Source organism: Camelina sativa, chromosome 14 (assembly GCF_030686135.1).
Source record: "Camelina sativa cultivar CO46 ecotype springtype chromosome 14, ASM3068613v1".
Classification (NCBI taxonomy): Eukaryota; Viridiplantae; Streptophyta; class Magnoliopsida; order Brassicales; family Brassicaceae; genus Camelina; species Camelina sativa.
Genome location: NC_141893.1, coordinates 31204513 through 31232066, shown reverse-complemented (window position 1 = coordinate 31232066; position 27554 = coordinate 31204513). Strand labels below are relative to the sequence as shown.

At 39.4% G+C, this 27554-nt stretch overlaps 5 protein-coding genes and 3 pseudogenes across 9 annotated transcripts; 5 read left to right on the top strand and 3 right to left on the bottom strand.

The window, feature by feature from the left end:
- Positions 1-276: 276 nt before the first annotated feature.
- Positions 277-5169, top strand: LOC104742711 (myrosinase-binding protein 2-like). Of its 2 annotated transcripts, XM_019235221.2 has the most exons (5): positions 277-375; positions 480-697; positions 784-1245; positions 2578-3114; positions 3203-5169. In XM_019235221.2, exons 2-5 carry the CDS (start codon positions 509-511, stop codon positions 4037-4039), a joined length of 2025 nt encoding a protein of 674 aa, XP_019090766.1. In that variant the 5' UTR covers positions 277-375; positions 480-508; the 3' UTR covers positions 4040-5169. The 2 variants fall into 2 exon arrangements, with proteins under 2 accessions (XP_019090766.1, XP_010462045.1); XM_010463743.3 differs by lacking the exon at positions 277-375 and having other exon boundaries at positions 461-697; positions 935-1245.
- On the bottom strand, positions 3616-5617 carry LOC147928859 (uncharacterized). The gene has a single exon (XM_087484400.1). The coding sequence runs from the start codon at positions 5615-5617 to the stop codon at positions 4703-4705; it is 915 nt and encodes a 304-aa protein (XP_087340526.1). The 3' UTR covers positions 3616-4702.
- Positions 3616-6873, bottom strand: LOC147928858 (uncharacterized). Its single transcript, XM_087484399.1, has one exon. The coding sequence runs from the start codon at positions 6871-6873 to the stop codon at positions 5653-5655; it is 1221 nt and encodes a 406-aa protein (XP_087340525.1). The 3' UTR covers positions 3616-5652.
- Positions 3616-7893, bottom strand: LOC147928857 (uncharacterized). The gene has a single exon (XM_087484401.1). It carries the CDS (start codon positions 7891-7893, stop codon positions 7204-7206), a length of 690 nt encoding a protein of 229 aa, XP_087340527.1. The 3' UTR covers positions 3616-7203.
- Positions 7894-10293: 2400 nt separating this feature from the next.
- Positions 10294-10695, top strand: LOC147928856 (thiohydroximate-O-sulfate sulfur/sulfate-lyase (nitrile-forming) NSP2 pseudogene; annotated as a pseudogene).
- Positions 10696-10941: 246 nt separating this feature from the next.
- On the top strand, positions 10942-11601 carry LOC109124925 (thiohydroximate-O-sulfate sulfur/sulfate-lyase (nitrile-forming) NSP1 pseudogene; annotated as a pseudogene).
- Positions 11602-14533: 2932 nt separating this feature from the next.
- Positions 14534-17343, top strand: LOC104742709 (myrosinase-binding protein 2-like). Of its 3 annotated transcripts, none has more exons than XM_010463739.2 (6): positions 14534-14640; positions 14921-15128; positions 15229-15690; positions 15778-16164; positions 16238-16696; positions 16790-17343. In XM_010463739.2, the coding sequence occupies exons 2-6, from the start codon at positions 14940-14942 to the stop codon at positions 17057-17059; spliced, it is 1767 nt and encodes a 588-aa protein (XP_010462041.2). In that variant the 5' UTR covers positions 14534-14640; positions 14921-14939; the 3' UTR covers positions 17060-17343. The 3 variants fall into 3 exon arrangements, with proteins under 3 accessions (XP_010462041.2, XP_010462042.2, XP_087340524.1); XM_010463740.2 differs by having other exon boundaries at positions 14580-14640; positions 14924-15128; XM_087484398.1 differs by having other exon boundaries at positions 14608-14640; positions 14924-15128; positions 15249-15690.
- A 1199-nt stretch (positions 17344-18542) lies between these two features.
- Positions 18543-20328, top strand: LOC104744078 (myrosinase-binding protein 2-like; annotated as a pseudogene). Its single transcript, XR_015580015.1, has 3 exons — positions 18543-19011; positions 19142-19593; positions 19694-20328. The product of XR_015580015.1 is annotated as a myrosinase-binding protein 2-like (transcript).
- Positions 20329-27554: the final 7226 nt, after the last annotated feature.

Here is a 27554-nt window from a genome sequence, read left to right as displayed (position 1 = left end):
AGCTATTTCTATCTTTTTTTTAGCTTGTTGTCTATAAGATCTATATGTCCTGAAATAGTATATGATATTTGATTTTGTTAATTATTTTGGTCATAAGCTATTTCAATATCAGCCATTATTGAATCCTTTTCATCACTGTTGGCTTCAATTCCGAAAGGTGTAGCTTGGTAGTTGTCACGCTAATCGAATCATAACTAATAGGGCCATCAAAAACTTTTTTAAAAAAAAACGTTTTATTTCAAACCTTTATAAAAAGAATCAATAATGCAATTATTAGGAAGTACAGTAAATAATAAAATGTAAAAACAAAAACTAAAGAGAAGGGCCAATAAATAGGGAATACAATATTTTTACGTTTTTCCACACTTGTGATAGGTAATAGGCAGAACTGTTTCCTTTGTTTTTCACTACCAAAAAACCATTCGGTTCGTTGTTTCTTGTTTCTTAGTGTGTTTTTGAAAGACGTTTGAATCTTTCAGGTTTTCTCTGACGTTAAAAGCTAGAAACAATGTCTGAAAAGGTGGGAGCAATAGGTGGTACCAAGGGAGGAGTATTCGATGATGGCGTTTTTGATGGAGTTAAGAATATAATTGTTGGAAAAGATTTTCGCACGGTAACATATATCAAGATCGAATACGAAAAGGATGGAAAATATGAAATCCGTGAACACAGGACAAACCGTGGACAACTAGAAGAGGTAATGAAAAAATATTCTTAAATCGGTTCTTATCAAACTGGTGAAAGCTAATAATAAGTTTTTTTTTAATGCAAAATGAAATCCAGTTTTCAGTAGATTATCCAAGTGAATATATCATAGCCATTTGTGGAAGCTACGATAATATTTTCGTTTATGGATCTACATTGATCAAATCTTTACTCTTCAAAACCTCTTATGGAAGAATATCTCCGATACTTGGTCACACAACGTTATTAGGAAATCCAGCAGGGAAAGAATTCATGCTTGAAGGTAAAAATGGAGGAAAACTTCTTGGGTTCCATGGACGTTCTGGTCAAGCTCTTGATGCCATTGGAGCACACTTCACTGTAGTGGATTCGTCTCTTAAGACATTTAAACTTCAAGGTGGCAATGGAGGGTTTGCTTGGGACGATGGCGCTTTTGATGGTGTTAGAAAAGTGCTCATTGGACGAAATGGTAAGAACGTGGGTTATGTCAGGTTTGAGTATGCGAAAGGCCAAATAACGGTACCGCATGCTCATGGGAACAAACAAGAAGCTCCACAAGAGGTATCTTGATATATAAGCTTTGTGTAGTCTCGTGTGTACTAAAATATTAGTAACTAGAAGTAGATTCCCGCGATGCACGAAATAACTTTATAATAATTTTAACATATTTTAGATTTATTAAAACATTCAAAATTTTATATTTTGTGTTTCGATGAGTTATTTTATGTTTGTTATTTGTTTTGTTTTTAAATAAGTATGCTCAGTCACTTAAAATGAATGACTATTGATTAGTTAAGATTTAAACTGGAAAATATGTTTCAATGAAAGGTTACTTTAAAATATTTAGTCTGTATTCCATAATATATAGAGCTTTTCATGTTTTGATGCACAATCAAGACATAAAAATATTTTTTACGTTGAAAAGAACATTGATTACGTATAAAATAAAATGTGGCTGAGCATGGATATGATGTGTTAGTTTGTCCGCTTTTAACATAATCTTGAAAACATCAATATTTTCTAAAACCAGACACCTCCAAGATGGCGAGACAGTAGCTTGAATTTTTCGAATAACCTCTTCTTGAGCCGAAACTCATGTTTTTCTTTCATTCTCTGTGTAATTAATTTTATTAATTAGATAACTAAAGGTAGTATAAATAATTTGATATTCATATATTACCAGCATAGTTCACACATGCCTAAAAGTTTTTTTATTATAATTTGAATGTTTTAGAAATAAAATAATTTAGTCTTAAAGAATTATACAAATGACTTCAAATGCATTTGTGTTCTAGAGTAGAATTCTTTCTGTTTCTTGATTAATTGTATTTGGAAAAGAAAGTTTTCTGTTAGATATTTCTATATTTTTATTACGTACTTTATATCTATTGAACATCATTTTAGTTGCTTCAAATTAGTAAAGAATTTAATAACCATCACATTATATTTTCCAAAATTATGATATTAATATTTACTATTTAATAATCAGAAATTTATTTTGTCTAAAATTATAATATTAATATTTAATTCTTACTAATTTGCAAAATTATAATGTTATGGTAATTATATAAATATTGATAAATGATATCTGTGTGAAATTATAATGTTATGGTAATTATATAAAATATGGATAAATGATATATATATATATATAATTATTAAAAGGGCATTGCATAAATGTCAATATATAGAAATATCATTTAAATTTAGTGAATATAAAAAATAATATATGTACTTTTGAGAAAAATGAATTAAAATAATTTAATAATTGAGAAGTGAGGACATGTGTCAAAAATATATGCTGCCAAATATCGTCGTGATGCAAAGTTAGGATCATATTATATAAGATATTATTTGGTTTTGATTGGAGAAAAAAAAACTATATCGTTGCAGTTTCTGGTGGATTATCCTAATGAACATATTACATCAGTGGAGGGAACAATCGATGGTTACCTTACGTCGCTTACGTTTAAGACATCGAAAGGAAGAACCTCCCCTGCTTTTGGGACTGTGGTCGGTAGCAAATTTTTGTTCGAGGAAACAGGTTTAAAACTTGTTGGGTTTTATGGTCGGTCTGGTAATGTTATTGATGCTCTTGGTGCACATTTTGCCCCTCTTCCCACCACTCCCGCTCCCGCTCCCATTCCAGTTCCTGCTCCCACTCCCATTGGAAGCACTGGCGGGACAGGATCTCACACAGGAGGAAGCAGATTGGACACATGTTCAGATGGAACCCAAAAGATGGAAGCACAAGGAGGTAAGGGAGGCAATCAATGGGACGATGGATCAGATCACGACGATGTAACAAAGATATATGTTGCAGCTGGTGGTTTAGGAATTGAGAACATTAAGTTCGATTATATTAAAAGCGGAGAGAGAAAGGGAGGAATTTTCCATGGTGTGAAAGCTAGTAGAGCTATCGTTTCTACGGTGTGTGTTACTCTTTTTTTTCTCTTCAATGTTAATTGTTCGATTTCTTATTCGAGAAAATAACATTTTGATCTCGGTTATTCTACAGATCGGGATAGGCCATCCCAAGGAGTATCTCGTTTCCGTAGAGGGTTGGTATGACTCTTCTAATATCATTCAAGGAATCAAGTTCCAAACCAACAACAATACTTCTGTTTTCATTGGATATGAATTTTCTGGAGATGGTACACAATTTTCACTTCAAGTTAAAGACAAGAAGATCATCTGTTTCCATGGTTTTGTCGGCTCTCATCTCAATTCTCTTGGAGCTTATTTCGCTCCAACCTCATCCTCTTCTTCCTCCTTGACTCCTACTCCCAACAAACTTGAAGCGCAAGGAGGAAATGGTGGAGAAACATTTGACGATGGTGCTTTCGATAATGTAAGAAAGGTTTATGTTGGTCAAGGCGATTCCGGTGTTGCTTATATTAAGTTTGAATACGAAACAAATGGCAAAAGAGAAACACGCGAACATGGAAAAATAACATTGCTAGGAACAGAAGAGTTTGAGGTTGATTCGGATGACTACATCACATCTGTTGAGTTTTACTATGAGAAAGTCTTTGGCACACCAACTGATATCATAACATCTCTTATTTTAAAAACATTCAAAGGCATTACCTCTCAGCCTTTTGGAATGGTTTCCGGAAACAAATCTATACTCGAAGGAGGCAAAATCGCTGGGTTTCATGGACGAGCAAGCAATGTTATCCATTCTTTAGGAGCATATATATCTCCCTCGATGACATCTTCTACTCCAGCAACTCCTAAGTCCTTTAAACTTCCAGCACAAGGCGGAAACGGAGGAGTTTCTTGGGACGATGGTGCTCATGATCATGTGAGAAAAGTTTACGTAGGACAAGGCGATTCTGGTGTGGCCTTTTGATAGACTCCTGGAAAGGAATCTGCTCCCAAGAACACACTTGCAAGGTATTGAAGATGATCGGATGGATTGATGATGATCAATGGATCGAAGATACAATAGATTGATCAAATGGAAGGTGAAGGGGTGGTTTATGCAGCGGATTGAAAGAGATGGAATGGTGAAATGATGCAGCGGATGAAAAGGGGATTGAAATGAACTTCCAAGAGAGATGGAAATCTCTTAGACTTCAGGCTCGAATCCAACTTAGATATTACACACTAAGAAGAAGACAAGTTGAGAAGATATTACACACTTCTCAGATCAAACAAGTAGAAAAGAAGTTGTTTGATGAGTTACAAATGAGAGATACATGGTGCTTAAATAGAAAAGAGGGAACTAAGGAGAAGAGTCTAGAAGGAGAAGAGGTCGAGCACATGCAAGAGTCCACACTCATGCAAGCTCATGCACAAAGTCTTGGAAATTACAAAACAATAAATGCAAAGAGATAGAAAGAAAATGGGCCAAGGCTTTGTAATGGACCTTGGACCACGACTTGGGCTGGCAAAGGGGCTTGAAAATGTTACTTAGGTCTCATTAAAAACCTTGTCAAGAAAACCCAATGGGACAAAACTTGACCAAGGGAAAAAGAGCACGAAAGCAACATTTTACCCTTTACCGAGCACCTTAAGCTGTGAGCAATGTCATAGTGGTTTGAGCCACGTCTTCTTGGTTCTTTTTCAGATCCTTGAGTAGTCCTTGGATGGCTTGGTTGAACCTCTTCACTTTGGACCTTTTTAGCGGACCCGCCGGAATGATCAATGCCTCCTCCAGTACAAGCTGCTCCTTTGATGCTTCCGCTGGTACAAGCTGCTCCTCCGGTGCTTCCTCTGGTCCAAGCTGCTCCTCCGGTGCTTCCTCTGGTTCAAGCTGCTCCTCAGGTTCGTGCTGTTTGGTTGAGCTGGCCATAGTTTCATCATCCTCTCCCACTTGAAAAGGATTTGACCTCAAATCCGAATTATCTGCACAATAAGGAAAAAGATCAGAAACATTGAAACTACCACTAACTTTGTACTTACCTTGGAGGTCGACTTGGTAGGCATTGTTGTTTATTCTTTTGAGCACAATGAATGGTCCATCAATCTTTGGCATTAGTTTTGACTCCTTTTCAGCTGGAAATTGTTTACTCCTCAAGTGTACCATTAGTTGTTCGCTAACCTCAAAGATCATCCTAAAACAACCATTGGATTTATGATCATGCATCAAAATATCTCCAATGCCGGTTCTCACAAAGATTTTGGACGAAAGAACTGCTAAATCTGGGGGCTCCTCTTTTGTACCTGCAAAGTTGTCAATACCTTTGGCAAAGATCAAGTGTGTCATTATAGTCATGGATTCACTATAAACATGAAAATATATCCTAGCTTGGTACAAAACACTATCCTTGTCATGTTCAGAATTTTCTTTGAATAAACCTAACCCTTTCCCATGATTTTCTGAATGTAACAAACTGATAATCAAAGCTCTAGCATCATGAGAAAAAAATTGGGTTAAGGAATTACTTAGCTGGATAATGCCTTGGGTATGATCAATGCTCATCATGATTAATGGAAGTGGATCTGGCGGTTCTTCTTGGATCAGTATGAAGCTGCTGACATCTTGGTGCTCATCTTGATCCAAATAAGGTGGCTTAAATCTTTTGTCTCCACTTTCTTTTCGGTTTTGATTATGCGCTTCTTGACCACTCTAAAATCTGTATTTGGCTCTTTTGACAAAGACAAGCGAATCATATCTGTGTGATCTTGGATAAAAGTATCCTTGATAATAAAAATACTTATCTTATGACAGTTTGGTATGAGCACAAGTGTTGCATCAGGTGGTTCATCTTTGAGCGTTAAGTAAGCTTTCACTATTTTTCCATGCTCCGCAAGATCTCCTACATCAAAAGGAAAAAGTTTAGGTACATAAGAAAAGTTTAAACAGATATTCATGTAATTGTTATCAAAATAGAGTTTTAGATTGGAGCATCCTTGGGCGATCAAAGTTGTTTTCCGGAGATACTTCCAGCTTCTAACTCCAAAATGATAAATCATCTGTTGGCATATATCTGGTGGTTTCTCCTTTATTTGAACAGAACATGTTTCTTCTCCAAAGTACTTATGCTTCTCCATGTAACCTGTTCCTTTTGTTGTACTCATGGGATAGAACAAATGCATTATACTTGAAATAGAGAAATCAAAAACATGATCTTTCACAGTTGGTTTGAAAAGCTCATTGCACAGTTTACAATCACACAACTTTTTTTCAAGCAAATGTCTCATGTCAGAAAAAGGTTTAACCATTACATGCTCAAATTTTCTTTTAAATGGTTCCATTGCAATGCTACACAAAGAAACTCTCAAAGAAGAGTTAAAGTCAAGAAACTTCTTAAACAATAAACCTTTTGGCTTAAAGAACTTTTCAAAAGTAAATGTTTCAAAACTTGGAATCATTTTGTTAAAAACAGATTTTGAAACACAAAATTCTTTCACATTTTCTAAACCAAAACGTTTTTCATCTTGAGCAGAAATCATCACAAAATAATTAGGATCTGTCCTAACCAAATCAAGTTCCTTACAGTGCTTTCTTGGGTAGTCACAAAGATATGGTATAGGGACTGGGTTTGGCACCATGTTGATCTGCTCCGAATCACTAATCAATGGCAAACTCATTTGTTTTGTTTCTAGTGATTCTTCTTCCTGAACCTGTAAAAAGGAATTAATTCTACTCGGTTGCTCCGGTTCCAAATGGGTTAGTTTTTCAAGCACAAAATCAGATTGAATTAAAGAAAGATCACACTTAGCTTGAGATAGAGTCATAGGTCCAGTTGGTATAACAACATCATCCTCAGCAATGAACTTTCTATCATTGGCTTCTTCTCCAAGCTGTTTCTCCTCGGTTCCGGATTGATCCTTTCTTTCAAACTCCTTATTCTCCTTTTCTTGCTCTGCTTGCTTCCATTGTCCTCAATTAGAATCTGTACCTATCTCAACACTTTTGGGAAAAGACAAGTGCATCATACAAGAATTGGAATTTTCTAAACCTTGATCAATTAATTCCTTGGATTTTGAAAGTGTAGAAGACTTACATTGCTTTGGTTCACCACATGATTCAAGCGATGAATTTTGACTTTGCTTGTGAATGACAATCTATTCATGTACCTTCTTTGGTTGAGATGTTGACTTAGCTTTCATCTTCTCAATTTTAATGTACTCAGTTAATGCCTCAAAAAGATCTGATTGCGCCTTAGCCTCAACAGATGTTGGGTTTCTCTTTTGGTCTGGGACTTTGACTGGTTTCTTTTCAGGAACTGCTTTGATTGTGGCATTGGTTAGTGGAGCACGGTGTAGTGCTTGTGGAGCATACTTGTTCCTTAGAAGTTTCTTAAGATCTCTCCACAATGTGATATTCGGCTCCTTGTAATACCAACGGTCATCAACTTCTTGCAACAACCATTTGTAAGCGTCTCCTGTGAGTTGGGTAACTGCAAAAGCTAATCTCTCCTTTCCAGGTATGTCCTTGTAGTAGAACCAATCCTCCATGTGTTTCTCCCATTCAAGGTAATCTCCTTTTCCTGCAAATTTATAGAGTTTATAAGCTAAAGAGATTTTAGAATGAATCACAGATTTAGATTTGAGAGTGTGAGATGTTTTTTGTAAGCTGCTCCAGGTTGATCTAGATGTGTCATCTGGTGGCTTGGGTTTAAGATCTTGGTGTTGTCTTTGACGTAGAGCACCAAGCTTTTCGTCAAGCATTGTTGCCATAGCAGCTGTGATTGATTTCGTGATTCTCCTTTCCAGGCTAGAGGTGGATGACTCTTCTTCTTCCAACGTCACCATGGTACCTGAAAAGACAGAAACAAAGATCCACCAGTAAATAGTTCTAAAGACACGTAAATGAAAACAGATCTGAGAAAATTATGAAAACGAATCCAAAAATTCTCAAATCAATTTTCAAAAATACTAGACTCAAAGACGATCCAAACGCAATTGATTTCGTAATTTTTAAACGAGTAAAACAGTTTATAAAACTCTTGTAAGATGAAGCGACATATCTGAAAATAAGAGAAAAGTGACGATTGGAATTCAAAACCTGATTGCAGAGCGGTTGCTCTGATACCACATGATAGACTCCTGGAAAGGAATCTGCTCCCAAGAACACACTTGCAAGGTATTGAAGATGATCGGATGGATTGATGATGATCAATGGATCGAAGATACAATAGATTGATCAAATGGAAGGTGAAGGGGTGGTTTATGCAGCGGATTGAAAGAGATGGAATGGTGAAATGATGCAGCGGATGAAAAGGGGATTGAAATGAACTTCCAAGAGAGATGGAAATCTCTTAGACTTCAGGCTCGAATCCAACTTAGATATTACACACTAAGAAGAAGACAAGTTGAGAAGATATTACACACTTCTCAGATCAAACAAGTAGAAAAGAAGTTTTGATTAAAATGTTTGATGAGTTACAAATGAGAGATACATGGTGCTTAAATAGAAAAGAGGGAACGAAGGAGAAGAGTCTAGAAGGAGAAGAGGTCGAGCACATGCAAGAGTCCACACTCATGCAAGCTCATGCACAAAGTCTTGGAAATTACAAAACAATAAATGCAAAGAGATAGAAAGAAAATGGGCCAAGGCTTTGTAATGGACCTTGGACCACGACTTGGGCTGGCAAAGGGGCTTGAAAATGTTACTTAGGCCTCATTAAAAACCTTGTCAAGAAAACCGAATGGGACAAAACTTGACCAAGGGAAAAAGAGCACGAAAGCAACATTTTACCCTTTACCGAGCACCTTAAGCTGTGAGCAATGTCATAGTGGTTTGAGCCACGTCTTCTTGGTCCTTTTTTCAGCTCCTTGAGTAGTCCTTGGATGGCTTGGTTGAACCTCTTCGCTTTGGACCTTGTTAGCGGACCCGCCGGAATGATCAATGCCTCCTCCAATACAAGTTGCTCCTTTGATGCTCCTCCGGTACAAACTGCCTTGGAGTAAGAACAGGAGAAGAATAAATGATCTTTGGTCTTTAGGGGCGCCAGACAGAATACACAAGATGAGGGAGTGCTAAGATTCCAGCTCTGCATTCTATCACCAGTTGTTAACCGATTCTTTGTTGCAAGCCAGGCTATAAAGGAAAACTTAGGCGTGGCATAGGTGAACTAGATACCTCTATACCAGTCCTGCTTTGGTTTTTGGTCCCGTAGAGTGTACCAAACATCTTTTGTGGAGAAATCTGCTCTGAATTTGTTCCCCCTGCCTTCCAAAGGACCACATCCTTTGTTTCTACAGGCCCCCTGCGCCGAATATCCTCAAGACAATCTTCTATTTGGATGAGATGAGTAGCTCGGTGTCGTCACCGTCGATGAGACGAAAGCACCTGAGCCAGAGTGTCATTAATACCAATACCCATATCAATACAGCCTCTCTGTCCCGTGATAGCAAAGAGCGGCCCTAGGGGAGACCAATTGTCATGCCAAAAATAAATACTCTGCCCGTTACACACTTCATATTTGACAAAATCTGGGGCTAGGCAGCGATATTTTAGCATTTTTTCCACATCCAAGAGCGTGACACCGAGGACTCACTGATCGACCAAAATGAACTCTTGCGGAGCAAGTAAGTACGCAGCCAGGACACCCACAAAGATTTAGAGGAAAAGAGTAGCCAAATAAGTTTTAAGCAAGTGACCTTGTTTGCCATGGTTAATGATCGTATCCCTAAACCTCCTTCCTCCTTTGGGAGACAAATATCTTTCCAAGAAACCTTAGCCTTTCTTTGGACCAGACCATAGAAAAGCACAACACATGCCATCAATTTCCTTGATACAGGCACTAGGGAGGCGGTAAGAAGACATCCAAAAATTAGTGAGCATGTGAATAACTGAACTGATCAGCTGCAGCCTTCCGGCAAAAGAAAGGTGACGAGTAGTCCAGCTAGAAAAACGGCTTCAGATACAGTCGAATAGTGTTATTAAAGAAAGAAATATGGAATTTTAATAAAGTAATGTTATTTAGTATGATTGTTGTACGTTGAAATAGGTGGTTTGATATTGGTCAGTTTGTTCGCTACAAAAAAAGTTCGGATCATATTCGTAAAACTAGCTAGTGATAGTAATCATAGTCCGTGTGAACATTATTATTATGCTACTGTAAATTGTGTTTAAACTATATGCATTATTATTGTTAGGTGGAGCAAAAGTCAAATGGACCTGGACCAAGATGCTCGCACGCTATAGCAATGGTTGGAGACAAAATGTACTCTTTTGGAGGAGAGTTAACGCCAAATTTTCACATCGATCAACATTTATACGTCTTCGATTTCAAGACTCACACATGGTCACTTGCTCCTCCTAATGGCGATGTTCCAGACCTCCCTTGCTTAGGTGTTTGCATGGTAGCCATCGGCACTAACCTCTACGTCTTTGGTGGTCGCGATGGCCACCGTAATTACAGTGGTTTCTACTCTTACGACACAGTTAAAAGCGAGTGGAAATTCATAACTCACGTTGATAAAGGACCAGCACCCCGTAGCTTCCATGCAATGGCTACTGATGACAAGAATGTCTATTTCTTTGGTGGAGTGAGTACTACAGCACGGGTCAATACACTTCATGCTTATAGCATTGTTGATCAAAAATGAATTCAGCTTCCGAATCCTGGAGAGTTTTGCAAAGGGAGAGGAGGACCAGGGCTCGCAGTTGTGCAGGGAAAGATTTGGGTTGTGTATGGATTTAACGGGGATGAACTGGATGATGTTCATTGCTATGACCCTGTTGAAGGTAAGTGGACTAAAGTGGAAACAAGTGGTGAAAAGCCATGGGGGAGGAGCGTATTTTCGATAGCAGTTTTGGGGAAATATATTATTATATCTGGAGGTGAGACTGATATGGACCCAAAGGCTCATTTGGGGCCGGGGAAATTGACCAGTGGGACTTTCGTGTTGAACACGGAAAATTTGACGTGGGAGAAGCTGGAAGAAGGTCATAGTCCCCGTGGATGGTCCGCGTCCACGAGTGCCTGCATTGATGGAAAGAAAGGTTTGTTGATGTATGGAGGGAAGTCTCCAACCAATGGTCGTTATGATGACGTCTTTTTCTATGGAGTAGACTCTGCTTAAGACCGCTTAGTGTTGGTGAGTTTGTGAATTGTGAGTTTTCGCAAGTATGGTATGTTGCAATCAAATTAAGGAGGGATTTGGTTTGGAGACTCTTGCTTGGTTTGTCTACATATTGTCTGTGTTTTAGTTTGGATTATCTACATTTTGTGTGTGTTTTAGTTTCCTTCCTCTTGATTTCGTAAAAGAAGGTTCATGCTTATGGATTTTTCACTCAAGTCTAAGTTTACTATGCGTGGGGGTGTTTTAGTGTGAGTGCTTTATGCGTGTTTTAGTGTGAGTGCTTTATGCGAACATGTGATTTTCTGCCCTCATGGTGTCTTGTCACTTGTTGATTGTAGTAAAGAATATCTATCTTTTATATCTCTTTTATTTTGAAAAAAACTTTCAAAATAAAAGCATGTTTAAAATTTTAATACTTTTTAGTTTTCATTATATATTTTCTTGAAGTGTTTTATTTGTATAGTGCATATATATAAGCAATAGAAAATATAGGAATATGTTTAAAGGTGTAAGTAATCTTTTTTTTTAATTAAACTACACACTAAATAATTAGATTTGTAAAGAGATGATATCGATACACGACCCCGGGTCGTTAGGGCTATAAAACCGAGTGTTACACACTTTCGATGGTGAAGAGTTTATTGAGCTACCGTGCAGTCTGTTTGACTTTAAATTGATGATGATTTCTTAGCCGGAAGAGCTAAGAAATGCCTTGTCGGATTTGAGGCAGCTTGAACAATGGCTGTGAAGCTCCCTCCAAAGGGGCACTATATTGGGCCTAACCATTTTATAGTTTTTTTCCGAGGGACCATAACATTTTTTAACTTGCTCTTAGACCAACTTCGTTGAGGCTGATCTACATGTTGTAACTACCTTGATAGACAAAAGGATCACCCCAAGAATACTATATTTTTGTTTTTTTTTTTTTTTTTTTTTTTTTGTGAATAAAATGTAAAATTTATTCAGAAAAACTTTTGTACATCAGTTGCAGCGTTTGTTCTAATAAAGAGCATACATTTTAAAAGAAGAAAGCTTAAGAAACTGGTGCCTTAGTTAGGAGGATAGCGAGTGGCGAGCCATGTGACCAGACCATCTTGTAACTTCCCGTCTCCCTGTTCTTGGATTGAAAGCAATCGATTGCGAATTTGTTGATCAAGTCGTCGACCTAGCTGAGCTGCAGGAAGGAAAGTGTCCCCATTGCGTCTTGCGTTTCGTTCCATCCACAGTGAATGAATGGTGAGCTGAAAAACATATTGTAATAGATATAGTCTGGTAGAGCCCGATGAGGTATCTGTCAATAACGGTAGTAGGTGAGGCCAAGAGGGTGTGTAACGCGTGAGGAGTAGTTTGGATGTGAGGCCAGACCAAACCTCCCGAGAGTAACAACAAGCAAAGAACAGGTGATTTCTAGTCTCCAAAGACTGGTTACAGAGAGTGCAGGTCGGATTGACACCCACATTCCAAGCCCGCATTCTATCACATGTGGAGAGTCGATTATGGATGGCTAGCCAAACCATAAAAGCATATTTTGGAGTGGCGTGCTTGAACCAAACCCCCCTACTCCAAACATTTTTCTGTTTGTGCAGTCTTATGACTTCCCATGTGTCTTTAGTGCTGAACGTATCACGAAAACAGTCCCCTTTACCCTTCCAGAGAACTACATCGTCCCTTGTTGCCTGCGGGTGAGACTGCAGCTGATCAATGAGCTGCTCAATGTGGTTGAATAAAGCATTGCGATGGTGCCGTCGGTGGTGAGTTACCATAACCTCAGCGACAGTCGAATGTAATCCAATACCCAAATCAATACAGCCTCTTTGACCTATGGACTCAATCAAGCGCCCGTAGGGAGACCACGGATCATGCCAAAAAGAGGTGTGATGGCCGTTATGCACCTCATATTTCACAAAACCAGAGGCTATACCACGATATTTCAGGAGTTTCCTCCATATCCAGGATCCTAGAGTAGTAGTAGCTTTGATCGACCAGAAAGAGCCTTTGCGAAACAGATAGAGTCGTAGCCGCTGGACCCAAAGTGAGTTAGTCGACAGTATCCTCCAGATAAGTTTCAAACAGCTTACCTTATTTACTTCCTTTAGAGAGCGCAGGCCTAGACCACCCTCATCCTTGGGAGTACAAACATCACACCATGCAACTTTCGCCTTCTTTGTGTTTAACTTTGGACCAGACCACAAAAAAGCAGAGCATAGGCTATCTATTTCGCGGATACAAGAGCTGGGCAACCGAAATGCAGACATCCAAAAATTAGTTAGACTATGAATGGCTGAAGCAATCAGTTGTAGGCGACCAGCAAAGGATAAATGCCGAGCCGTCCAGCTACTAATGCGCTCCCGGACTCGCTCTATGAGTGGACTATAGTCTGCAGATGTCATCCGCTTCGTGAGGAGTGGCAACCCAAGATAACGGACAGGTAGGCTACCTGAGGCAAACGGGAAGGATTGAAGAATGTCGTCCCTTTCACCCTCGCTTACCCCTGCCATATACAAGGTTGATTTTTCTAGGCTGATTGACAGTCCTGACATCGCTGCAAAAGTGTCAAACAGGTGAAGAATACTCTCAATAGAGCTTTTTGTACCATTAGTGAATACCAATATGTCATCGGCAAAGCACAAATGTGTCAGCTTCAGTTTGTGACAACGGGGGTGATACCCGATACGTTGCTCCAGACCCGCCTTGTCAAGTAAAGTAGACAAAACATGCATACAAATGACGAAAAGGTATGGGGACAAAGAACAACCTTGCCTCAAACCTCTCTCGCTACGAAACAGTCCTGCCAACTCTCCATTCACCTGAACAGAAAATGATGCTGTTGTGACACAGAGTTCAATCCACTTGATAAACTGTGGAGGGAAATCTAAAGCAGAGAGCGTATTGAGCAAAAACGACCATTGCACTGAATCAAAAGCCTTTGAAATGTCAATCTTTAAAGAGCATCGGGGAGATACTGTTTCTTTGTGATAGTCTTGAACAACCTCTGACGCCAGCAAAACATTTTCCATCATAAGTCGTCTCTTGACAAACGCTGACTGATTCGGAGCAATGAAGTGTGGGAGGAGTAGCTTCAACCGGTTTGCCAGAATCTTTGATATCACCTTGTATAAGACGTTGCAGCAAGAAATAGGACGATAATCTTTCATCTCCTTAATACGTACTGATGTAGTTTTCTTTTAAAAGTAACCATTAGGTGCGCTGCGTATTTTTCTTTAGTGTAACAAATTCATGGTTTCTTGGACTTATATTAATTAGTTAGACAACGTGGGAAGCATTTCCCTCACATTTAAAAAGAATGTAACCGTTTTTGAGAATTAAATTACTATCTTCTTTTAAAAGAACATAAAGCGTTTGTATAGCTGGGGTTGGTTCTATTGTCACACATTATATAAGAAAAAGATCACTATCCACCAATCTAACAAAGTTACTCTCATCCTTCATCGTACTCTCTTTACTCAGGTTACTATTTATCTCTTCTTTTTGGTTTTACTTTCTCTTTCTTCTTGGAAATTTCTTGACTCTTGATCCACAAAACGGCATAGGTTGATTATTTTATTCTTAAAATGTTTTTTTTTCCTTTCTAACTAGTGAGTACTCTTGAGTATTACAATATTTCAAAGAACTTATAAACAAAAAGAAAATTGGCCAAGCAAAGATAGCATAGTGTGATACATCCTTCGTTTCTGAACATATAAGTGATTTTTTTGATATAAGTGAAAACATAGTTTTTGTTGTTCAGTAGGAAGCAGATAGAAACAATGTCTGAAAAGGTGGGACCGATGGGTGGTAACAACGGAGTAGCATTCGACGATGGGGTTTTCGATGGTGTTAAGAAAATAATTATTGGAAAAAATATTCGCAATGTAAATTATATCAAGATCGAATACGAAAAGGACGGAAAATTTGAAATCCGTGAACACGGAACAAATCGCGGTCGATTACAAGAGGTAATGATAAATCATAGCTTTCTTATTCATAAGTCTGGTTCTTATGTAATCATGTAAAAGCTAATAATCAAATTGTTTATGATGGAAAAATGAAATCTAGTTTTCAATGGATTATCCCAGTGAATATATCATAGCCGTTGGTGGAGGCTACGATGATATTTTCGGTTATGGAGCAGCATTGATCAAATCGTTACTCTTCAAAACCTCTTACGGAAGAACATCTCCCATACTAGGTCATATGACGTTATTAGGAAATCCAGTTGGGAAAGAGTTCATGCTCGAGGGTAAAAATGGAGGAAAACTCATTGGTTTCCATGGACGTGCTGGTGAAGCTCTTGATGCCATTGGACCTCACTTCTCTGTTGTGGATTCGTCTCTTAAGCACTTTAAACTTCAAGGTGGGAATGGAGGGTTTGCTTGGGACGATGGCGCTTTCGATGGTGTTAGAAAAGTGCTTGTTGGACGAAATGGTAAGAACGTGGGTTATGTCAGGTTTGAGTATGCCAAAGGCCAAAGAACCATACCGCATGCTCATGGGCATAGACAAGAAGCCCCACAAGAGGTATCATGATATAATAGCTTTGTGACATAAGATATTAGTATTATTATATTCGCTTTTGATCGGAGAAATTTTAATATTTTGTGGCAGTTTGCGGTGGATTATCCTAATGAACATATTACATCCGCGGAGGGAACAATCGATGTTTATCTTACGTCTCTTACGTTTAAGACGTCAAAAGGAAGAACATCCCCTGCTTTTGGGACTGTGGTTGGTAGTAAATTTGTGTTTCAGGAAACAGGTTTTAAACTTGTTGGAATTTATGGTCGGTCTGGTAATGTAATTGATTCTCTTGGTGCATATTTTGCCCCTCTTCCCGCTCCAGCTCCATCTCAGGTTCCCAAAAACAGTGTGACCAAGATCTACATTTCATCTGGTAATGGAGGAATTGAGCAAATCAAGTTTGATACTGTCGAAAACGGAGAGACAGAGGAAGGACTGTTGCATGGTGTGAAGGGTACAAATGTCATTTCCGCGGTACGTTAGCATTTTTTTTTAGACGTATGTATACTACTTACATTTTGAACTAAGTTTTCTCTGAGACCTTCAGGTTGCCGTAAGAAATTATCCTGATGACTATCTCGTTTATGTCGAGAGTTGGTACGATTCTTCCAATGTCTTCCAAGGAATCAAGTTCAAAACCGACAAGAACACTTCTGAGTTCTTTGGTTATAAACTTTCTGAGGATGATGGTACACCGTTCTCTCTTCATGTCAAGGATAAGAAGATCACTGGCTTTGCTAGATTCGCTAATTCGAATCTCAATTTTCCTGGAACTTACTTTGTACTTAACCATTCGGCCTTGACTCCTTCTACTGCTAAGAAGCTACAAGCAAAAGGTGGTAATGGAGGTGCTTCCTGGGATGATGGTGTTTTCGATGGTGTTAAAAAGATACTTGTAGGTCAAGGAAACGATGGTGTAGCTTTTGTCACGTTTGAGTATAACAAAGGCACTCAAGCAATAATCGGTGATGGTCATGGGAAGAAAACATTACTTGGAACTGAGACGGTTCTTTAATTCTTCTCTCTATTCTCTTTCTAGTTTCTCCCAATAATTGATTTCTTGACCTAATTTTCCTCTTCTTGTTTTTTTTTTTTGTAGTTTGAGCTTGACTTTCCAAGTGAGTACCTCACTTCGGTGGACGGTTACTATGATAAAATCTTCGGAGTTGAAGCTGAAGTGGTAACCAGTCTAACGTTCAAGACTAACAAGAGAACGTCTCAGCCGTTTGGATTGACTGCTGGAGAACATTTCGAGCTTAAGGAGGAAGGTTACAAGATCGTTGGGTTCCATGGGAAAGCTAGTGATGTGGTTCATCAGATCGGAGTCCATGTCGAGCCCATTTTCACCAATTATAGGATTACGCTTTAGTTCCTTCATTTTCTTTGATGATTTTGTAAAATAAGGTCAGGTGACTCAGGTCCATGGACCATGCTTATGGATTTGTGTGTGTGTTTTAGTGTCACTGCTTTATGCTAGCGATCATGTGATGTTCTGCTTTGATGTGACTCAGGTCCATGGACCATGCTTATGGATTTGTGTGTGTGTTTTAGTGTCACTGCTTTATGCTAGCGATCATGTGACGTTCTGCTTTGATGTGTTGTAGTTTCCATTTACATCTTTTGCTTATAACACACACAAAAAATAGATTAGGCCAAGCCCATAACAATATATCACGTACTTTTAAGATCTTGGTTAGTTTTTGTGTTTATGTTTTAAAATTTTAATACTTTTTAGTTTTCAGAAAATATTTTCTTAAAGTGTTTTGTTTGCATTTGTGCATATAAATAATCAATAGAAAAGACGTTGAAAATTTTAAAAGTCGTTGCTAATTTTCTAATAAAAAGCTACAGTAAATAGAAAGACTTGTGGAGAGATGATACATGACCCCCGGGTTGACTTTTTGGATCAGATCTTTCTACATTTTAGTTGTATGTAGAATGTCACACACTTTCGATGGTGAAGAGTTATCAAGCTACTTTGTGTAGTCCGTTTGACACAAAAATGATGATTTCTGATGAGCCAGAAGAGCGTGTATAATAATGTCTGTGACATAATCACATAGACCTGATCTTGCAAAAATGCATTATCGGATTTGAGACGGCTTGAAAATGGCCGTGAAGCTCCCTCCCAAGAGGTATACTATTGGGCTGTGTTTGTGTAATAGTCATTTATCAAGGGACCATAACAATTTTTTCACCTTGCTCTTAGATCAACTCGGTGGAGGCTTATCTACATGTCGTAACTAGATTGATAGAAAAAAAAATTCACCCCAAGAAAACTATATTTTTGTTAATAAAGTTAAGACTGACTTTAAAAGTAACCATTAGGTGCGTTGCTTATTATTTTTGTTATTTTTCTTTAGTGTAACAAATGCATGGTTTCTTGGATTTATATTTGTTAGTTAGACAACGTGGGAAGCACATCCCTCACATTTCAAACGATTGTAACCGTTTTCGAGAATTATAACTACTATCGTTGTCACAAGAATATAAAGAGTTTGTATAGGTGGGGTTTCTACTTTCACATTATATAAGAAAAAAACAAAAATAAACTATATATCCTCTATTCCACCAACCTGACAAGTTACTCTCGTTCTTCATCGTACTCTCTTTACTCAGGTTAACTATTTTTCTCTTCTTTTTGGTTTTACTCTCTTTCTTTTAACTTGGAGTTTTCTTATTTGACTCTTGCTTGAACCACAAAATGGCGTAGTTTTACTTGATTATTTTATGTGTTAAGATTCTTTGTTTTTCCTCTCTAACGAGTGAGTAAAGGCTAGATGTCAAAGAACTTTTATATAAACATATACTCTTTTTTTTTTTTTTTGACAAACTTATATAAACATATACTCTAATTATTTATTTTTCAATGTCGCATTCTCTTTTTTAAGTCAAAAAGAAATTCGTCAAGCAAGTCTAATTATTATTTATTTTTGTTTTTTTGGTCACTTAGAAGAACATATAAATGATATAGACAATATTGTTGATATAAGTGAAAAACATAGTCTGTGTTGCTTCCTCTCTTACTTTACGAAGGAATCATCTGGTTAGTTGTTTCCTTTTCTTATTGTGTTTTTGGAACTAAAAAAAACGTTTGAATCTTTCAGGTTTTCTCTGAAGTTAAAAGACAGAAACAATGTCTCAAAAGGTCGGACCGGTAGGTGGTATAAACCATTAGACGATGGTGTCTTCGATGGTTTTAAGAAAATAACTGTTGGAAAAGATGTTGCGCGCTTTGTAACTTATATCAAGATCGAATATGAAAAGGACGGAAAAATCCAAATCCGTGAACACGGGACAATTCGCGGTCGACTAGAAGAGGTAATGAAAAGATCATGACTTTGCTATTCTTAGATCGGTTCTTGTCAAACCCGCAAGAAGTATTGGGAGATCGATACTGATGACTAGTTTTTTTTTTTTTTTTTTTTTTTTTGTGGAAAATGAAATCCAGTTTTCAGTGGATTATCCGAGTGAATATATCATGGCCGTTGGTGGAAGGTACGATGAAATGTACGCTTTCATCAAAATGTTGGTCTTCAAAACCTCTTATGGAAGAACGTCTCCGGTACTCGGTCATACGCCGTTGTTTTCGTGTATTTCACCGGGGAAAGAATTTAAACTTGAGGGTAAAATGGAAGAAAACTTCTTGGTTTCCATGGACGATCTAGTGAAGTTCTTGATTCCATTGGAGCTCACTTCTCTGTTGTGGATTCGTCTCTTAAGGACTTTAAACTTCAAGGTGGGAAAGGAGTTTTTGCTTGGGACGATGGCTCTTTCGATGGTGTTAGAAAAGTGCTCGTTGGAAGAAATGGTAAGAATGTGGGTTATGTCAGGTTTGAGTATGCCAAAGGCCAAAGAACCATACCGCATGCTCATGGGAATAGACAAGATGCTCCACAAGAGGTACATCTTGATATATAAGCTTTGTGTATTCTCGCGTGTACTGAGATATTAGTATTATTCTTCGCTATTGATTTGAGAAATAATGAATATTTGGTTGCAGCTTGTGGTGGATTATCCCAATGAACATATTACATCAGTGGAGGGTACAATAGATATTCAATCAGTGGAGGGAACCATCGATGCTTACCTTACGTCCCTTACATTTAAGACATCAAAAGGAAGAACCTCCCCTGCTTTTGGGACTGTGGTCGGTAGTGAATTTGTGTTCGAGGAAACAGGTTTTAAACTTGTTGGGTTTTATGGTCGGTCTGGTAATGTTATTAATGCTCTTGGTGCATATTTTGCACCTCTTCCCGTTCCAGCTCCGGCTCCGGTTCCCAAAAACAGTGTGGCCAAGATCTACATTTCATCTGGTAACGGAGGAATTGAGCAGATCAAGTTTGATACTGTCGAAAACGGAGAGACAAAGGAAGGAATTTTACTGTTGGATAATTCCAACTTGTGTTAGAAGTTATCTCATTAAGGAGGAGCTTAAGGAGATAAGAGATAAGGATGCACAAACAAGATTTAGATAAAGAGAAGCTTATTTAGGTAAGGCTTTGTGTTGTAATCCTATTAGAATTAGGAGTTGTCTAATTCATTATATATAGAAGTCAATAGAGAGGTGTTCTATGTGACTTGAGAAAGATTTAGTTTTGAGAAGTTTCTAAATCAATAAGAAAAGGTGTTCTTATATTTCAAGTCTTTGATCTTATATTTGGTATCAGAGCAAGGTTGTGTTGCTGATCTAAAAACAGAGGGGAAGATTCAAGACAAGCATGGCGGCCGAATCAAACATACGAACAAAGGACCTTGGAGCACCATCGATCCAATGTCCGCTACTCACACCGACCAATTACACAGTTTGGTCGATGAGGATGAAGATCATACTTCGAGTCAGCGAGGTATGGGATGTTATCGATCCTGGATCCACAAATGAAAAGAAGAACGATATTGCAACTGCTCTTTTGTTTCAGTCTGTCCCAGAATCACTTATCTTGCAAATAGGAGAGCAAGATTCAGCCAAATCACTTTGGGAAGCCATCCGATCACGTCACCAAGGAGCGGAACGTGTAAAGGAGGCAAGACTTCAAACCTTGTTAGCATAACTAGAGTGTTTGAAGATGAGTGAATCAGATTCGGTAGATGATTTTGCAGGCAAGATCTCAGGGATTGCATCACAATCAGCTTCTTTGGGAGAGACCATTGAAGAACCGAAACTTGTAAAGAAGTTTCTCACAGGTTTGCCTAGAGCAAAGTTCATACATATGGTAGCTTCTCTAGAGAAAGTCCTTGACTTAAACACAACGACGTTTGTGGATATTGTGGGAAGACTAAAAGCTTATGAGGAGCGAATTGGTGAAGTAAGTCCAATCGAAGATCAAGGGAAGTTGATGTTCACTAATACCTCTAATAATCGTGGAGGATATGGAGGTTTTAGAGGAGGATCCAGAGGTAGAGGCAACTATGGTAGAGGAAGCTATGGTAGAGGTAACTTTGGCAGAGGTGGTTTCGGTAGAGGCAGGGGTCAAGGGAGATTCAACGGCCAAAACCAAGGAGGAGAAACCACAGAATAGAACCAAAAGCAACAGAAAAAGGATCTACCCAAAGTAATTTGCTGGAGATGCGACAAACCTGGACATTATGCGACGACTTGCACCAACAAGCCGATACAGAACCATAACCAGAATCAAGAGTCGAACCTGAATGAGACACAAGAAGCAGATGGACTCTATATGCACGAAGTTGTTTTCCTCAATGAAGACAAGGTGATTCCGGAGAACTACGATATCAACAAAGGTAATGCAAGTGTTTGGTATCTAGATAATGGAGAAAGTAATCACATGTCAGGAAACAGAGAATTCTTTTACAGTATGGACGAAAGGATTAAGGGTAAAGTACGGTTTGGTGATGGCTCATATGTTGATATTGTTGGGAAAGGTACTATTAACTTTGTTTGCAAGACAGGCGAAATAAGATCACTCAAAGAAATCTACTACATACCCGAACTTAAGCACAACATATTGAGTCTAGGACAAGCAACAGAAGGAGGGTGTGAGGTGAACATGAAGAAGAATTTTCTAACACTTCTAGACCCATGTGGAAGGCTGCTTGTGAGAGTTACTAGGTCATCAAACCGTTTGTACAAGACTCCGATGGAGATTAGCTTACCGATGTGTCTGTAGATCGACAATGATGAAGCTACATGGCGTTGGCATGCTCAGCTGGGGCATATAAGCTTCACTATCATGAAGAATATGGTTCAACAGGATATGGTTGTAGGAATGCCACACATGATTCATGAGAAGGATATGTGTGATGTGTGTCTAGCAGGGAAGCAAACAAGAGGTTCTTTCCCAGTTAAAACCAGTTTTCGTGCATTGCAACCTTTGGAGTTGGTTCATGGAGATTTGTGTGGTCTTATCTCGCCTCAAACACCTGCTAACAACCGCTATGTTTTTGTGCTAATTGACGACTTCTCTAGGTACATGTGGACGATGCTGCTGAGGGAAAAGAGCGAAGCCTTTGAACGTTTTAAACGGTTTAAAGACTTTGTCGAAAAACATAGTGGGTTGGCTATTAAGACTTTTCGAACCGATAGAGGAGGAGAGTTCACTTCATGTGAGTTCAATCGGTTCTGCGAGGAGAATGGCATCACTAGACACTTGACTGCACCATATACACCACAGAAAAACGGTGTAGTATAGAGAAGAAACCGAACTCTGATGGAGATGACAAGAAGCTTGATGAAGGGAATGTTGATTCCGAATGATATGTGGGGAGAAGGTGTACGTCATTCGACTTACCTCATCAATCGAGTGCCCACAAAAGCACTGAATGGTCAGACTCCATATGAGTGTTTTATGTCCAAGAAACCGAACATTGAACACTTAAGAGTGTTCGGTTGGTGTTGCGTATGCAAAGGTCAATGGACCATAGTTGAAAAAGCTGGATGATAGATCAAGGAAAGTGATCAATCTCGGCACAGAACCTGGTTCTAAGGCATATAGACTCTATGATCCGATTGCTAAGAGAGTAGTGGTTAGTAGAGATGTGATTTTTGATGAAAATAAGGCTTGGGACTGGTCATCTATGGCAGTGGAGTCAGAAGGTGAACCAGGAGCATTTAAACTCTTCCAAGAAGGTTTTATAGAACACGGTGGTGGACACGACAATGATCAAGAAAACGATCAGCAAAATGCAGACCAAGAAGCTATTAATCATGATAACGAGGATGAGGAAGAAAACGGAGAAGACAATGAGGGTGATGAGATTGTCGAGAACCAAGTTCAAGGTCAACAAGTTGCAGTACAGCCCTTGGTAACTAGGTCTGGTCGTGTAGTAACAAACTCCCACGACATCTCAGTGATTATGTCTTATTTGCAGAAGCAGAGAGCTGCAGTTTGTTCTTAACAATAGATGGAGAACCAGAGAACTACCTTGAAGCTGGAAGGATAAAAGAATGGATAGATGCTATGAAGGCTGAAATAGATTCGATCATAAGGAACAATACATGGGAGCTTGTGGACAAACTAGTCGGAGTTAAACCTATAGGAGTTAGGTGGATCTATAAACTCAAAAGAAAAGCTGATGGTTCAGTGAATAAGTATAAGGGGAGGTTAGTTGCAAAAGGATATGTGCAACAACAAGGTATAGATTTCGATGAGGTGTTTGCTCCGGTAGCAAGAGTTGAAACTATAAGGCTACTGATAGCACTTGCAGCAACGAGAGGTTGGGAGATTCACCACCTAGATGTGAAGACAGCTTTTCTCAATGGTGAACTAAAAGAATTGGTCTATGTTACTCAACCTGAGGGGTTCGAGAAGAAGGGAGAAGAGGATCGAGTGTATAACCTTCATAAAGCTTTGTACGGACTGCGTCAAGCTCCTAGAGCTTGGAATTTAAAGCTTGATCAAGTTCTTAAGGAAATGAACTTTATGAGATGTGCGAAGGAACCAACAGTTTATCGCAAGAAAGAGGGGAAGGAGTTCTTAATTGTAGCCATCTATGTTGATGATCTGTTTGTAACAGGAACCTCGCTCAGTATCATTAAATGGTTCAAGGAGGATATGTCAAGGAGATTTGAGATGTCGGATCTAGGAAAATTGACATATTATCTTGGCATAGAAGTCATTCAAGGAGCGGATGGAATAAGGATAAAACAAGAGGGATACGCTCAAGGAATTCTTACTAATGCAGGGATGGGTTCCTGCAACTCAACTCATGAACCGATGGAGCCGGGACTGAGTTTGTCAAAAGCAGAGAAAGAGAAAGAGATCGATGCAACTCGATAAAGAAGAACTATAGGATGTTTGCGATATCTTCTTAATACAAGACCAGATTTGTCTTTTGATGTTGGTGTTCTTAGCCGCTATATGCAGAGTCCGAGACTGTCACATGGGCAAGCAATCAAGCATGTTCTAAGGTATTTGAAAGGAACTATTGAGTTTTGGTTTGTTCTTTAGAAGGGATGGATCAAGGAAGGTCACAGGGTACAGTGACAGTAGTCACAACATCGACATTGATGATGGGAGGAGCACCACGGGTCATGTTTTTTACTACGGTTCATTGCCTATCACATGGACAACGCAGAAACAGCCGACTGTGGCATTGTCATCGTGCGAAGCAGAGTTCATGGCTGCTACGGAGGCTGCGAAACAAGCAATATGGCTTAAAGAGTTGTTGAGTGAGATACTAAGCTTGCAAGGAGAGAAGATCCTACTTAGAGTTGATAACAAATCAGCTATAGCACTAACCAAGAACCCAGTCTTTCACGGAAAAACAAAGCACATGCTTGCCAAGTATCATTTCATTCGGGACTGTGTAGAGAATGATCAAATCGAAGTTGATCATGTGCCAGGAGAGGAGCAGAAAGCAGACATACTCACGAAGCCTCTAGGACGGATTAAGTTCAAGGAAATGAGAAGTTTACTTGGAGTTGAAGAAATCAAGCTTCCCAGAGTTCATGTTGGAATTAAGGGGGAGAATGTTGGATAACTCCAACTTGTGTTAGAAGTTATCTCATTAAGGAGGAGCTTAAGGAGATAAGAGATAAGGATGCACAAACAAGATTTAGATAAAGAGAAGCTTATTTAGGTAAGGCTTTGTGTTGTAATCCTATTAGAATTAGGAGTTGTCTAATTCATTATATATATAGAAGTCAATAGAGAGGTGTTCTATGTGACTTGAGAAAGATTTAGTTTTGAGAAGTTTCTAAATCAATAAGAAAAGGTGTTCTTATATTTCAAGTCTTTGATCTTATATTTTCATGGTGTGAAGGATAAAAATTACATTTCCACGGTACGTTAGCATTTTTTGTTTTGTTACACTTTCGAAAGTTGAAGACATATGTTAAGGATACGATCGTATCATGTCTTCATTGACTCAATATTCACATTCCTTATATGTATCTTCTCTCATAAGTAGCTTAACATAGAACCTTCCTGTACTCTGTATATATATTCGCCTCTGTAATCACTCTTGAGATATATCACAATATACAGCATTTACATGGTATCAGAGCTTAACCGATACCCTTAGACAATTTTCTTTCTACCAGCCGCCTCTACTCTTCTCTTCTTTTCTTTTCTCTTCCTCCCCGTTTTCTTCTCCCTTCTCAGATCTCCATTTCTCCCTCCTCTCTCATTCTTCCATCATGGCTGCTGCGGAAGCTGTCGACCTGACCCAAGGTCTCCTCAACATCAATATGATGAACATCAACAAACTAACCTCAACCAACTACATCACATGGAGTCTTCAAGTCCACTCCCTTCTTGATGGCTACAATCTTGCTGGCTACATCGATGGCTCGTCCCTCCCACCAGATCAGACCCTCAACACCGATCCACCAACACCAAATCCAGCCTACGCTATATGGAGACGCCAAGACAAGCTCATCTACAGTGGTCTCCTTGGAACCCTCTCGCCGGCTCTACAATCTTTGGTCTCTAAAACCAAATCCTCTGCTGAGATGTGGAAACATATCTCGTCCACCTATGCAAATCTGAGCTGGGGACACGTCCAACAGCTCCGCCTGCAACTTAAACATGCCACCAAAGGTGAGAAGACCGTTGATGAGTATATGCAGGCACTTACCACTCGGTTTGATCAACTGGCTCTCCTTGGCAAGCCTCTTGCTCATGAAGAACAGCTTGATCTCATCCTCGGTGGTCTACCAGAAGACTACAAGTCTGTTGTTGATCAGGTGGAAGGTCGTGAAACTCTTCCGTCTATTGTCGAGGTTCATGAAAAACTCATTAGCAAAGAAGCGAAACTCTTGTCTCTCTCCATGTTGTCCTCCTCAGCCGGACCAATCTCTGCTCATGTTACCACCTATCGTCCGAAGTTTAACACATGGAAGCAACGCCAACATCAAACCTGGAACAACAACAAGCCACATCATCAACAGTCACGTCCTGACAACCGTATGATGAAAGGTTATCAAGGAAAATGTCAAATCTGTGGCGTCTTTGGTCACAACGCCAAACGGTGCTCACACCTTCAGCAGTCCTTTCAGCAGTCCTCTTACGGTTCTCTCCGAGGTCTCTTGCCGTCTCCATTTCGCTCGTGGCAGCCTCGTGCCAATCTAGCGGTCGGTCATCAACAACAATCAAACTCGTGGCTTCTTCATAGTGGAGCCACTCACATGACAAGTGACCTTGGCACTCTGGCGTTACACCAACCATATGAAGGAGACGATGCCGTACTCATTGGAGATGGATCGGGTCTCCCAATCTCTCACACTGGTTCCTTGTCCCTACCCTCCAACTTTAAACCTTTAAACCTCACAAATGTCTTATGCGTACCTCACATAAAGAAAAATCTTATTTCAGTATATCGTCTATGTAACTCTAACAACGTCTCTGTTGCATTTTTCCCTGCTCACTTTCAGGTGACGGATCTGATCTCGGGGGTCCCATTGCTCCAAGGCAGAACTAATGGTGAACTTTACGAGTGGCCGGTTTCCCTATCCACCATCCAATCCTTCTTTGCATCTTCAAACTCCAAACCATCTCTAAAAGACTGGCACTCTCGTCTAGGCCATCCTTCCCACTCTATTCTTCAAACCATTGTTTCTCGTTTTTTGCTTCTTCATTCCCAATCAGATTCACAGAACTTGTTGTGTACTGATTGTGCTATCAATAAAAGCCATAAACTACCTTTTTCTCAAAGCTCTCTCACAACTACTTACCCTCTCGAAATTCTCTTCTCTGATGTCTGGACATCACCAATTCTATCTGTCGATAACTTCAAATACTATCTCATTCTTGTAGACCACTATACACGATACACCTGGATTTACCCGCTAAAGACCAAATCTCAAGTAAGAGACACGTTCATCACGTTCAAGTCCCTCGTCGAAAACCGCTTTAAAACAAGGATTGGTACCTTATACTCAGACAATGGTGGGGAGTTCATTGCACTTCGTTCGTTCTTGTCCACTGAAGGGATCTCTCATCTCACTTCTCCTCCACACACTCCCGAACACAATGGGATCTCTGAAAGGAAGCATCGCCACATCGTCGAGACTGGCCTCTCTCTCTTCACAAACGCGGGTATGCCGAACAAGTACTGGACCTATGCCTTTGCCACCACTGTCTACCTCATTAACCGTCTCCCTACGCCGGTGTTACACATGGAGAACCCTCACCACAAACTGTTTGGCACCGATCCGAACTACACCAAGCTAAGAGTGTTTGGTTGCTTGTGCTTCCCGTGGCTGCGCCCATACACCAACCACAAGCTTGAAAATCGCTCCACTCCATGCATCTTCTTGGGATATTCTCTCACCCAAAGTGCGTACATATGCCTCCAACAAAGCTCCGGTCGGATATACGTCTCACGGCATGTAAAATTTGATGAGCGTAGCTTTCCCTTTCTCAATTCCACTCCACCTCAATCTCCAAACACACCCCTGTCTC